General features: G+C 32.8%; 1 protein-coding gene across 7 annotated transcripts in view; it reads left to right on the forward strand.

The window, feature by feature from the left end:
- USP34 (ubiquitin specific peptidase 34) overlaps window positions 1-14,494 on the forward strand; it is a 289,427-nt gene that overhangs the window by 202,287 nt on the left and 72,646 nt on the right. For all 7 annotated transcript variants that reach the window (XR_008995834.1, XM_057497160.1, XM_057497164.1 and 4 more), the window contains 6 exons: window positions 1,279-1,404; window positions 2,625-2,747; window positions 2,887-2,970; window positions 3,442-3,528; window positions 11,204-11,404; window positions 13,544-13,626. Coding sequence is in view for 6 of the 7 variants with exons in the window: in XM_057497160.1 (XP_057353143.1) it covers window positions 1,279-1,404; window positions 2,625-2,747; window positions 2,887-2,970; window positions 3,442-3,528; window positions 11,204-11,404; window positions 13,544-13,626 (704 nt within the window). In the remaining variant the exon portion in view is untranslated. The remainder of the gene's footprint in view (window positions 1-1,278; window positions 1,405-2,624; window positions 2,748-2,886; window positions 2,971-3,441; window positions 3,529-11,203; window positions 11,405-13,543; window positions 13,627-14,494) is intronic.

Here is a 14,494-nt window from a genome sequence, read left to right on the forward strand (position 1 = left end):
ATTTTTTGAATGAATGTATTTACTATGTAACAAATAGTTTTTCACTTGGAGAACTAAAAATATTATCAAATTTGATAATGAAAGGGGGAGGGTTGAGTTTATTTTCCTTAGTTCTTGTCCCCGCTGCAACAAAGAATTGCAGGGCAGAGACACAGTATTGAAGCAGAGTAAAAGGTTTATTTGATTACACTCCAAGAGAGGATTGAGCCAGAGTCAACATAGACAAAGGCAGATTTACTTGAATGAAGCAGAGAGCAAGGAAAAATAGAGGGAGGAAAGGGAAACTCATTGAACTGCTGCTTGGCATTGGGCATACATAATCCCTTGCCAACTCCTAAAGCCAGTGTCCACTTGGATCTGCATGGCGTGGGAACTAAGTTTCTACCACCAGGATCTGGGGGAGCCTCAGAGCATTGGATGGAGTGAGATTATGTTCTGAGAACTTCCCAAAGGTAAAGAAAGGAAACTTTCAGGCAGGCTACTAAGGAGCATGATCATACAGCTGCAGTTCTGTTTGGGTCAACCAGGTGACAGAAATTTGCAAGCCCCAGATCAGAGCTCTCAGCAGCCCATTTGTACCTGTCTGAAGTAGGATAGAGTGAGTGACCCACTGGAAGACAGGCGAGTGTGGGTAACCTCAGAGAGGAGGCGTCCTTAAGGGTTTGAGGTTTGGGGTTTTTTTTAGGGCCTTTTTGGGTAAGGGTCAGCATAGGCATGATGTACACAGGTGATTTATAATTCCTTTGGAGTTTTGTTTAAGAATAGAGGGTTAGTTCGGTGACTGTTAGTTTGGGACTTGGGCATTCTTTGCCCACATAGGTTTATTTACACTTCCGAGGTCTGTCTCCTGCCCTGGTTACAAAGTTACTTAATTAAGGGGCTGGAGGAAGTGGAAAAACAGCATATAGGTTAAATTAAAGAATAAGCTGGGCCTAAAGTAAATTTTTAAATGGTATGATGTAATTGATGCAGTGAAGACATGAGCTGTGCTCTGAAACTTTTCTTTATCTGAGGAATCTCCTGATATTCCAAGTTGCTCCTGTCCTTTGGAACTTCAACTGATTAACTCATTAACTCCAAGTCTTTTCTGGCTCTCTAGTTTTATCTGGTTAACTCTTTGAGTGCCTTTTAGTGGGCTTTACTGGCCTTATTATCCTTCCACCTGCTCATATCTATATCAATTTTTCTGCCTAACAGTTTTATGCACAAAAGTTGAAGTTAAGTTTAGATTTTTTAAAACTAATCCATGTTGATAAGTAGCTGTTTTTATTTATGTAGCGTTTAAGATGTGAAGAACTTCATCTTCATGCAGAAAACCTCTCTAGGCGTGTATGGGAGCTGCTGATGCTTCTTCCTACATGTCCTAACATGCTGATGGCATTCCAGAATATTTCAGATGAACAGGTGAGCCCACAAAAGTCTTTTTACTTTCCTGGAAGATAGTATAAGTTTACATTCTTCTTGGCAGTGTATGAGATGCTCATTAACCTAGATCCTCAGTAAAATTCTGCTGATATAATAGGTAAAAAGTGCCAGTTCATTTTAATATTTGATTGTTTAATTATTAGTGAGGTTGCATAACATAGGCTAAGTATTTAATAACAAAAATAAATAAAGGATGTTTTCTAAAACTGTCTTTAGAAAATTATGGATTTTCCTTTATATTAGTGTTTCCTCATATTACTGTGTATTCTGAATATTGCTTTGTTTTTAACAACATGAAATAATAGAGAAAATACACTGGTTTATTTATATGATATATATCAATGCTTGGTTCAGATGCTATGCTATACAAGTCAACTGATAGAATTAGGGGAAAATGAGGCAAGGAAATTTAATGTATATTTGTTAATTTTCCCATAGGGACATGACCTCACGTGTGTGTTAGGATATCTTTGTAAAGATGTCTGTTAAAATAAGAGATTTAAAAACTACGTATAATAAGGGGTTGCTTTGTGGAGATACCAATAAAATACCTACTGGATGAATGGAAAAACAGTATCTTAATGTTATGCTAATGGTTATCTATGATTTAGGACATTGTCCTATGATTCAGAAGGTTGTATATCCCAAATGACTTAAAGTGAAGAAGGTGGACCAGGAAAATGGTGCCTGATGACTCACAGTAGCTCTAATGATAATATTGTCAAATAGGCATAAAAGTGTGAATAACACAATAATATTTAGAAAAGTACAATATTTTAAAATTGATGTATTTGCATATGACTTTTAATTGTGTAGGTGTAGCTTATAAAAATATTAAATACAGACTTTAGTGCTTGTCTATCCTCGAAGTTCATGCATTCATTTAGGCTGCAATGTTATATTCATTGGGAATATAGTAAATTAGCTTATCTGTTGTGAAGGTTAACAAGACATAACTGTATGCCTATGCCACTGTTCATGTATTTTTATTTTAATAAAATGTAAGAAATAATTGGTGTTTTAAGCATAACACTAATACCAATTATATAAATCATTTTCACATTTGAAAGTATTTCAATTTAAATATAGTATTTGAGTTTTTATATAGTGTCAGTTTCTTTAACATATTTTTGGAGTGTGTGGGGGGCCCCTTAGTAAGTTGGCTTAAGAAACCTATGTTTTTCTTTTTTCAATTTAAGGGTAATGATGGACTTAATTGGAAAGAACTTCTCAAAATTAAGAGTGCTCACAAGCTGTTATATGCCCTAGAAATTATTGAAGCACTGGGAAAACCTAACAGAAGAATAAGGAGAGAGTCAACGGTAATTGTGTTTCCATTATTATCATTGAGTGTTTATATTATCTCTGGAGCAAAATTTCAATGTGTGTTACCTTTCTATGGTAATATTTTTCTCTTGCCCCCCTCCATTAATATTTTCTTCTTTTGCCATATTCCCACAGGGAAGTTACAGTGATCTTTATCCAGATTCAGATGATTCAAGTGAGGATCAAGTGGAAAATAGTAAAAATTCCTGGAGTTGCAAGGTTTGATTATATGTGTTGATAAAAATAATTTATCTCGAATTTTTCAGAAATAGGTACTATAATTATTAACAGGTTTAAATTAATTTTACTATTAAAATAAAGCATAGTTTAAAAGTTTTGCATTACTCCAAATCATAGTGGTAAGAGGAGATGATTTAATGCCTTGGTGCTCCTGTTTTTCGCACTTCCCTATTCCATCATTGGAATACTTTGTTAATACATCCCAGTGTCTCAAATTAAATGGCTCATGGAATATGAAGATACGTTTATAGGTTTTTGAAAGAAAAAAGAAATTCTTGAAAGTAGGCTGTATGTTATTACTTTGTTCACAAGTTACTTTGTTTACTTAAGGAATAATTTCCTAAATGAAAGATGGCTAATGTCTCACTTGCACACACACAGCCGCTGCTTAGTCAGAGGCGTCTCTCCTGTGTTGCCGCGTCTCACCATCACTCTCATGGTTGCTTACAGTTTGTTGCTGCTGGAGGCCTTCAGCAGCTGCTGGAAATTTTTAATTCTGGAATTCTGGAGCCCAAAGAGCAAGAATCCTGGACTGTGGTAAGTGAGAATTTATAATTTAAACCAATTATAGGTTTCCCAGTTTAAGCACTCCCACTTCCATAAGCAAGTGTAACATTGCTACATACTTCACTGTAATAGATGAGAGTATGGATTATAGTAGAAATAAATTTTTTTTTAAAATAGGGAGTCTGCTAACTGAGGTAAGAGTCTCCATGCCACCTGTTCAAAATTTTTTAAGTGCTAAAGTAATATGACTCTGAACTATGGCTAGTTCATAAAATTTTTTTCCTTTAGGTTGTTAAATTATGTATTAACTTTAATACAGTCTTAAAATTTGGATGCTTTTTAAAAAGAACTTGGTTTACATCTTCAATTTTTTAAAACATCCTTTTTCATTGTTTCATTTTGTTTGGTTATTTCTTCCTTTATAGCAGTACTACCCAAAAATATGTTTCCAGACCATTTGTGAGTAGTCTGCAGAAATAGGTACGGAAACTGATAGTATTTTACAATATTGTTGGACCTCAGCAAAGTGGAAGTTTTAAAATGGTACTGTACTATTAACTTGAAGAAGCACCGTTTTGGGAAAATAAATTGCTTGTGGAGTATTAAAAAATTCATAATGCTATACCAAACTGCACAATCCAGTTTGAACTAAATGGAAAGGATGCTCTATTTCCTGACCTCCACCAAAGCAGAATAGCATTATCAAACATTTCATTCAAATATTAATTTCTTAGTATGTGTTTTTTAGAATTACCTTGGAACCTAGGAGTCAGGTGTTCTTGATTTGATACCAAGTTAATACATTTAGAAAACATATTGCTATCTTCCAAGGTTTTGTTACTCTTACCACTGGTTTCCATCCTTTTTCCCCCACTTTTGTTTTTTACATATTTTATTATAGGCATTTTCCTTTTTTAGGATAAATACATCTTCTGTAATAATGAATAATTATAGCTCGGTTTTATAATTCAAATGTCTGTTGTGTTTTATTGTTAGTCATGTCTTTGTTGTCCCTCAGAACTATAAAGTGGTTTTTAGTTCTTTGTCAGAGTGGGAGAATTTAACCTAAAATTTTAAATTGAGTTAGTATGTGTAATTTATAGGAATTTTGTTTATAAACTGCTCTGAGTTTAGAGTAAAATGATTAGTTTACAGGGAATCATATGCTAAAGATTTTCTCTTGTTTCCTTTGAAATTGTGAGTACTTTCATGAAGCATTACTATTACCACTACAGCTAGTAGTAATTACTACCATTTGTGACACATTGTAGCCTAACAATGCTTGAGAAGCCAAGCATGCCTAAGAGACACGGGTTTCTTTTAAGTCAGCTGATACCCCCTTTTTATAATGGCATCTCTGTTACTGTATTACAGGTATTTATAAACTCAGAATCATTCTTGTTTCTTGATCAATTTTTTTACCTTTAAAAAAAATGAACTTAGTTGAGATATACTTTCAAATTAAAATTTTTAGGAATATAATTCACATACAATTCACCCTTTTAAAATGTACAAATCAGTGATATTTAGTATATTCACTGGTTGTACAACCATTAACACTAATTCCAGAACATCGCTCCACAAAGAAACTCCATAGTCATTAGCAGTCAGTCCCCAGTTTCCCCCAAACTTCAGCCCCAGGCAACCACCAGTCTACTTTCTTTCCGTATGGATTTGCTTATTACAGACACTTTGTGTAAATGGAACCATTGTTTCTCTGTTTCTCTCTCTCTCACATTATATATGCTTTTATTCCTTTGTGACTGGCTTCTTTAACTTAGCATAATGTTTTCAGGTTTCATCCTTGAAAGTAGTACATTATCCAAGCTTTATGAAGATGTATGACTGTGTTTTCTTTTAAGAAGTTTAGCTGTTTTACAATTTCAGAATTGGGGTTTTACAATTTTAATCCTTAGACATTTAGGTCTTTGATCATTTTAAGCTAATTTTTGTAAGTGATATGAAATTGAGGTACTTTTCAGGCAATAATACTTTTCATGCATAATTAATGCACTTAATTTAAAAAGTATGATTCAAGTTTTGAAAAATGATATACTTGTATAATTCTCCAGCACAATCAAGTTATAGAACATTTCTGTTTCCTCATCAGTTCCATCCTGCCCTCTTACAGTTGTTCCCCTCTCCCAACCAACCAGCCCGTGGCAACTGCTGATCTGCTTTCTGTTGCTGTAGATTATATTTGCATTTTACAGAATTTCATTTAAATGGAATAATACAGCATGTACTCTGTTGTCTCTGGCTTTCATTCAACATGAATTTTGAGATTGATAAATATTGTTGATAAATGGTTGGTAGCTTTTATTGCTGAGTAGTATACCCATTGTATAAATCTATTTATCCATTCACCTACTGATGGACATTTAGGTTTCCAGTTTTAAGCTATTAAGAATAAGGCTGACATAGACATTCATATACAAGTCTTTTTGTGTAGATATGTTTGTTTCTCTTGGGGAAATACCAGGTAAAGAAATTGCTGAGCAATACGTTAAGTATAAGATTAACTTTTTAAGAAGCTGCCAAACTGTTTTCTAAAGCAGTTGTACCATGCAGCAAATAAAAGTTCCATTTGCTTCACATCCTCACCAACAGCAGGTGTGGTCAGGCTTTTTAATTTGAGAACTTCTACTTGGTATATAGTATTATTTCATCGTGGTTTGCTCTGCCCTTCTCTGATGACTGGTGTTGCTGATGTTGAGCATCTTTACATGTGCTTATTGACTGAGCAGTTTTTTTTTAACTGTGGTAAAATACACATAAAATTTATCATCTTAACCATTTTTAAGTGTATATAGTTCAGTGGTATTAAATACGTTTACATTGTTGTGCAACCATCACCACATCCATTCCTATAACTAAATTTCATCTCATAAAACTAAAACTCTATACCTTTTAAACAATAATTCCCCATTCTCATCCTCCCCCTAGCCCATGGCAACTACCATGATGCTTTCTATTTCTATGATTTTGACTACTCTTAAAATACCTTATATAAGTAGAATCATACAGTATTTGTCCTTTTGTGATTAGCTTATTTCACTTAGCAAAATGTCCTGAAGTATCATCCTTGTAGCATATTGGAGAGTTTCCTTCCTTGTTAAGGCTGAGTAATAGTCCATTGTATGGATGTACCATGTTTTGCTTATCCGTTCATCCTCTGATAGATGCTTGGGTTCCATCCACATTTTAGCTATTATGAATATTGCTGCTAAGAACCTGGGTGTACAAATCTCTTTAAGATCTACAAATTGCTTTCAGATCTTTTGGATATATTCCCAGAAGTAGAATTGCTGGGTCATATGCTAATTTTATTTTTAGTTTTTTGAGAAACTGCTGTACTGTTTTCCATAGCTGCTGTACCATTTTACATTCCCACCAATAGTACATAGGATTCAAATTTCTCCACATCTTTGTCCAGACTTCTATTTTCTGTTTTGTTTTGATAGTAGCCATCTTAATGGGTGTGAGGTGGTATCTCATAATAGTTTTAATTTACATTTCCTTAATGATTAGTGAAATTAAGAGTCTTTTCATGTGCTTGTTGGCCATTCATGTATCTTCTTTGGTGAAATGTCTTTTCAACCCCTTTGGGCATTTTTGAATCAGGAGGTTTGTTTTGTTGTTGAGTTTTAAGAGTTCTCTGTATATTGTGAATATTAATCCTTTACTGGATAGGTAGTTTGCAGATGTTTTCTCCCATTCTGTGGGTTGTCTTTTTACTATGGATAGTCTTATGCAGAAATTTAAAAACATTTTCATCAAGTCCAATTTGTTTCTTTTTTTGTTATCTGTGCCTTTGTTCTCCTATCCAAGAAATCACTGCCAACCCCAGTGTCATGAAATTTTGGTCATATTTTTTTTTCTGAGAGCTTTGTTGTTTTAGGTCTTATATTTATATCTTGTTTCATTTTGAGTTAATTTTTTCATAGGGTGTTAGGTAAGGTTTGAACTTTGTTCTTTTCTTGCATGTGGACATCGAACTTTCCCAGCACCATTTCTTGAAAATACTGTCCTTTCCCCTATTGAATGGTCTAGGCACCCTTGTCAAAAATCATTTGACCATACATGTGAGAGTTTATTTTTGGGCTTTCTGTTCTCTTCCATTAGTTTATATGTCTGTTTGCCAGTACCACACTGATGATTACTGTAGTTTTTGTAGTAAGTTTTGAAATCAGGAAATGTGAGTCCTCCAGTTTTGAAAACACTGTCCTCTCCCCCCTCTGAATGGCATTGGCAACCTTGTCAAAAATCATTTGACCATGTATGTGAGGGTTTATTTCTGGTCTCTCTATTCTATTCCCTTAGTCTATATGTTTATTTGCCAGTACCACACTGTGTTGATTATTATAGTAAGTAAGCTTTTGTAGTAAGTTTTGAAATCAGGAAATGGGAGTCCTGCAGTTTTGATCTTTTCTTTCAAGGTTGTATTGGTTATCTGGAGTCTCTTAAGATTCTGTATGAATTTTAGGATGGGTTTTTTCTGTTTCTGCAAAAATCGTCTTTACGATTTTGTTAGGGATTTCCTTGAATCTTTAGCACTTCGGATAGTATCAATATTTTAATAATACTGTCCTCTAGTCCATGAACATGGGGTATGTTTACATTTATTTATGTCTTTAATTTCTTTTAACAGTGTTTTGTAGTTTTCATTGTAGAAGTCTTTCACCTACTTGGTTAAGTTAATTTCTAAGTATTTTATTCTTTTTGATACTATGTAAATGGAATTCTTTTTGTGATTTTCTTCTCATAGTTTTTATTGTTTGTATATAGAAATGCAAGTGGATTTTGTGTGTTGACTTTGTATCCTGTACTGTACTGAAGTCATTTATTAGTTTAAGAGCCTTTTTGTGGTATCTTTGGGTTTTTTACATACAAGAACATATCATCTACAAATGTAATTTTACTTCTTCCTTTCCAGTTTGGATACCCTTTTCTTGCCTCATTGTTCAGGCAAGAACTTCCACTACTATAGTGAATAAAAAGAATATACTTGCCCTGTTCCTAATCTTGGAGGAAAAGTCTTCAGTCTTCCAACTGTTAAGGATGATTTTCACTGTGGGCTTTTTCACATATGGCTTTCATTAGGTTGAGGTAGTTTCCTTCTGTTCCTATTTTGTTGAGGGTTTGATCATGAAAGGGTATTGAATTTTTATTAAATGCTTCTTCTATACCAGCTGAGTTGGTCATGTAGTCTTTTTCCTTCATTTTGTTGATGTGAAGTATTCTATTGATTGATTCTTATATATTGAACCATCCTTGCATTTTAAGAGAAATCCCCCTTGATCATAATAATATAATCCTTTTAATACATTGCTGATTTCGTTTGGTAACATTTTGTTGAGGATTTTTGCATCACTATTCATAAGGGATATTGGTCTGTAGTTCCCTTGTAGTGTTTTGTCTGGCTTTAATAATCAGGGTTATGCTGGCCTCATGGAATGAGTTAGAAAATGTTCCCTCTTCTGTTTTTTGAAGATGTTTGAGAAGGATTGGTATTAGTTCTTCTTTAAATGTTTGATAGAATTTACTAGTGAAGTTATCAGGACCACAACTTTTCTTTGTTTTAAGTTTTTTTATTACTGATTTAATCTCCTGGCTAATTATATCTCTTCAGATTTTCTATTTCTTCGTGATTGAGTCTTGGTAGGTTTTGTATTTCTAGGAATTAATCCATTTAATGTAGATTGTTCAGTTTCTTCGGTGTCCAGTTGTTCTTAGTACTCTTATAATCCTTTATTTTCTGTAGAATTGGTAGAAAAGGTTCCATTTTCATTTCTGATTTTAGTACTTTTACTCTTCTATCTCTTTTCCTCATCCTCTTAGCTAAAGGTTTTTCAATTTTGTTGTTCTAGTACTCTTATAATCCTTTATTTTCTGTAGAATTGGTAGAAAAGGTTCCATTTTCATTTCTGATTTTAGTACTTTTACTCTTCTATCTCTTTTCCTCTTCCTCCTAGCTAAAGGTTTTTCAATTTTGTTGTTCTTTTTATAAAGACCCAACTTTTGTGTTCATTGATCATTTTCTGTTGTTCTAGTCTGTTTTGTTTACCTCTGCTCGGATCTCTGTTATTTCCTTCTTTCTGTTAGCTTTGGATTTAGTTTGTTCCTTTTATAGTTCCTCAAGTTGTAAAGTTAGATTGTTGGTTTTTTTAATGTAAACATTTATAACTATGAATTTCTCCTCTAGCTCTGCCTTCACTGTGTCCCTTAAGATTCATATTGACCTTGCATTCTATCTTCTTTTGTAAAGTGTCTGTTCATATCTTGGGTTTGGGGGAGTGTTATTTGTTTGTTTTGGTCCTTGTAAAGATGTGTAAGGTTTTTTTCCCTTAATTGGACAAGTTTTTGTTTTTTGGTTTTTTTGCCAGGTATATATAGTGGGAATATTTGCATTCAATTTGTGTCTTGATTTTTCATTATATTGACAGTGTCCTTTAAGCAGAGAAGTTTTTAATATTAACAAAATTTATATCCTACCTAAGAAATCTTCATTCCAAGGTCACAAAGGTTTTCTCCCATGTTTTCATCTGTAAGTTTTATAGTAATCTTTTACGTTTAGCTCTTTGTTACATTTTGAGTTAATTTTTATAGAGTGAGAGGTTGAGGTTTTGTTCTATTATTTTCAAATAGCTACTCAATTTTTATATCACCATTTGTTGAAAAGACTATTCTTTCCTTACTGAAATATTTTGGTCCCTTTCTTAAAAATCAGTTATGTAGTATTGGTATATTTCCTGGCATGTTGGTATAGGTATACAAGTTAGCAGTGGGATTAGGAAAAGAGGAGGAAATGACTATTGAAGAGAAAGCTCTGAAAATCTCATCTTTTACTTAAGTGGTGTTCTTATTAATTTATTTAAAGGACTGGTTTTATTTTAAACTTTTAACATAGAGTTTAGGTCAGTTGTAAATTTTACTTTTCATACCAAACAATATTTTAATAAAAGAAATATTTCTTTTATTTTAAATGTATATGTGTAAAGTACAAAATACTTAGTTGGATTATTTTCTAAAATTATTGAGAATTGCTTTTTTGGCTCCAGAGTATCAGAGTATATAATCACTTGTGTGGAGAAGCAAGTTTTAATACTTTGTCTCTTAACTCATCTTATTAGAATGGTAAATGATATTTTTATTCACATTTTAATAATTTAAAAAATTATAGTACATTTTGAGCAGTATATATTTTTTAAATCCTGTATTTCTTTTTTCCTTTTTTTTAAATAAGTTATCATTGATATGCACTCTTATGAAGGTTTCACAAGAAAAACAATGTGGTTATTACATACACCCTTATTGTCAAGCCCCCCCCCACCACCACCACCATACCCATTGCAGTCACTGTTCATCAGTGTAGTAAGATGCCACGGAGTCTCTATTCATCTTCTTTGAGCTACACTGTCTTCCCCGTGACCCCACCTGTATTTCTCTTTTATATATATTTGTATGCTGCTATTGTGATAGAAATGCAACTGCCATTTCTGTTTCATTAAACACACCCTCTTAGATATTTTTCTCTTAATTTTTATAAGATTTGATTGTTACTAGCCATAATACATGTGGATACATGTGGAATAAAATTTCTATAGTACATGGATTAATTTAATTTAGCCTTTAATTTGAAGTTTTATAGTGACCATATTATATTAATGAACATAGGGAAATGACATTTTCTTCTTATCTACAGTGGCAGCTAGACTGTCTTGCTTGCTTGCTGAAGTTAATATGCCAGTTTGCAGTTGATCCGTCCGATTTGGATTTAGCATATCATGATGTCTTTGCCTGGTCTGGTATAGCAGAAAGCCATAGGAAAAGAACCTGGCCAGGTAAATCAAGAAAGGCTGCTGGTGATCATGCCAAGGGTCTTCATATACCAAGATTAACAGAGGTAAAGTACAGAAGTTACCATTAAATTATAGCAATGAATTCTATTTATGTTTTACTAGACCTTGTATATTTTTGTTTTTTTCAGAGTGAAGAAATAACACCATTGCATAAGAAATACTAATCTAAATTACTACAATGTGACTTAACAATTGAAGTTACACCTTCATTTTAAGGCAGTAATAATTATGAAGCAGTAATGCTTTTCAGTTAATCATTCAAATGCAGGAATGAATTATACACCATTTTAATGATAACTGTAGCATTTAGTTCATTATTCAGATTCAGTAATTTATGTATGAGTGTATCAGGGTCCATTTTGGAAAACAAGCCACTCTAGGTATTTCAATATAGGAAATTTAAAATAGAGAATTGGTTTTACGTATATGGGTTGGAGGGCTAAAAATACAGAAAAGTAATGTCGAGGCAACCATTAACCACCCCTACAGTTTGAGGAACATATGGAAAGGACTGTCAGAAAGAGAAGCTTCTGTTGAACTTGGATTTAGGCCGCTAAGGAAGGGGCTGTGCTACTGCTTCTGAAACTAATGCCTCTTTTGGGTAGTACATTTGTGGAATAGTGCTAACAGAATAATATTTCTAGTGTCCCAGGTTGACAGAGCTTAATAAAAAAGCAGCTGGCAAAGGAGGGATTTAGTTTGTGATGTACCTGCCCTATCATCACAGAGCAAATCTGTTGAATAGAGCTGAAAGGAAATGGCATAATTACCAGCATATCCAGCAATAAAAATGGAATTTTTTTGACACTGGATTCTGTTGTTCATGTGACAGGTATTTGCCCTGCCAACGTCTCCATAAGTGAATAGGGAGCGGGGAGAGATGAAGATGAGTGTTCAGTAAAATCTCTTATTCGTTTTATAACCTTTTGAAAATGGTACCTGACCTCATACCTGACCAAGAAATTTCAGAGTAATGAGTTGTTACTGATAAATACTGTGGTAAATGTAGGTTTTAAACTGTTGGTGTAAATGGAAACTTCAAAGCATATTTCCCTTTTGTAATTTTGGAAGTTTAATGGAAAAAGTGATCTCTGCTAGTGTTTCAGATCATTTACAGCTATACAATTGAAAGGACACATAAGGAATACATATGTTTAAGTGTGTTCTACAATGTTGCATATTGTGAATTATTTACTTTGACCTTGAATTGCTGTAATGTTACAGTTTTTTCCAGAATGAACACCCTATTTTGGCATATTACATAGATAAGAAGAACAGAAATTTTGAAAATAATTTACTGTCATGCATTATTTCATTTGTTCTCCTTAATAGCTTGTTAGAAGGTCCAGATTCAAAACTGAACTTTGAAATTCTACCCTATACATAGTTTTTCTGGAAGCTTTCCTGATTTTGTCAGGGACAGATTTAGTTGCTCCTCCCTTTTGTTCATTTGGCATATAGTATATACTTGTGTTAAAGTGCTTTCTGTGTTGGCTGCACTAGACTCAAATCTCCAGGGTGGAAACAGTGCCTTATAAAATATGTTCTCAGAATGAGTTCCAACCTGCAGAAGGGATTCAGTAATTCTTTATCTATAAACTAGCAAATTATTTTCTTTGATTGTAAGGATAAAAAACTAGAATCTAGACTTAGGTTATTTATTGGAATCATGCAGCTTGAACATTAGTAAACTAAACTTAAGGATTTTAAACCTAGAATCCATGTCCTGTACTCATGGTATATTATATTGCTTTCCTTTATTCAGGATGATAGTGAAATCTGCCACAGGTTGGCCTTTTTTCTCCTTATTTCAAAATTAGAAAATGTTTAGTTCTTCATTTACCACCCCAGTAAATCACTGACATGTGCAACGTATATTCTCACCCAATTGGGTGACATACAGAGAATATGTATAAATCAAATACAAAGAATAGTTTTGCTACTTTATTTCTACATTTTCATTAATTTTTTTTAAGTTGCTGTTCTTAAGCTTAGTTACAAAATTCTTGTTTTCTAGTATTTGATACTTTTATAGGAGTTTTGAATAGTTACAAATATTTTCAAATATTCTTAGGACATTCCTTGTCATAGATAAAAATCAAAATAATTCGGAGTCTTGGATTAAAAATGTAATTTTATGTTTTAGTGTATTTAAAGATTTTTTTAATGTTTTTGTTTTAAAGGTATTTCTTGTTCTTGTGCAAGGAACCAGTTTGATTCAGCGACTTATGTCTGTTGCTTATACATATGATAATCTGGCTCCTAGGTATGAAGTTTTTACATGATTTATGTATGTATTCGTAATAAAAATAGTGTTTCACAGCTTCATTTTGAAAAATTTGAAACTTAACAGAAAATTTATTAGGTATTTTAATGAATTCATACCATTCACTTACATTTGCATATTGTTTTCAACATTTTGCCAATTGTTAGTACTTTATAAGCATGAGTGTTCTTTGTATATCTGTGTGCATGCATATATTTACATATTGTCCTGAATCTGGTGAAAGTTTCACACATCATGACTATTTGCCCATAAATACTTACATGTGTATTTCCTAATACCAAAGACATTTTCTGAACTAGAGTAAAATATTCACATTTAGAAAATTTAATATTACTAAAATAATATCTCATACATAGTCCATACTCAAATCATCCCATTAATATTCTTTATAAGCAAGTTTTTTGCTGGTCCAAGATTATATACTACATTTAGTTGTCATATTTTTTTCATTTCCTTTATCCAGGAATACTTTAATCAGTTTTTCTTTCATGTTACTGATATTTTCAGAGTAGTACAAACCAATTCTTTTATAAAGAACCTGTTTTAATTTAGGTTTTCTGATTGTTCTTCACGATTAGATTTAGATTATACATTTTAGCAGTAATACTCCATAAGTGATGTGTCTTTCCTAATACACCCTTGTGATGTCAGTTTGTCTCATTATTAGTGATACTAATTTTGATCCATTTATTTGGTTTCTTCCAGGTTTCTCTGTAATAATGTTTCTGATTTTTTCCTTTTTAATTAAAAGTAACTTGTGGGAAGATATGTTGAAATTGCTTAAAATTCCTGATCCTCATAAAACTTTCATTCATTGATTTTTTAGCATTCAGTGATGATTCTCACC

This window comes from Manis pentadactyla, chromosome 2, assembly GCF_030020395.1.
Source record: "Manis pentadactyla isolate mManPen7 chromosome 2, mManPen7.hap1, whole genome shotgun sequence".
Lineage (NCBI taxonomy): Eukaryota > Metazoa > Chordata > Mammalia > Pholidota > Manidae > Manis > Manis pentadactyla.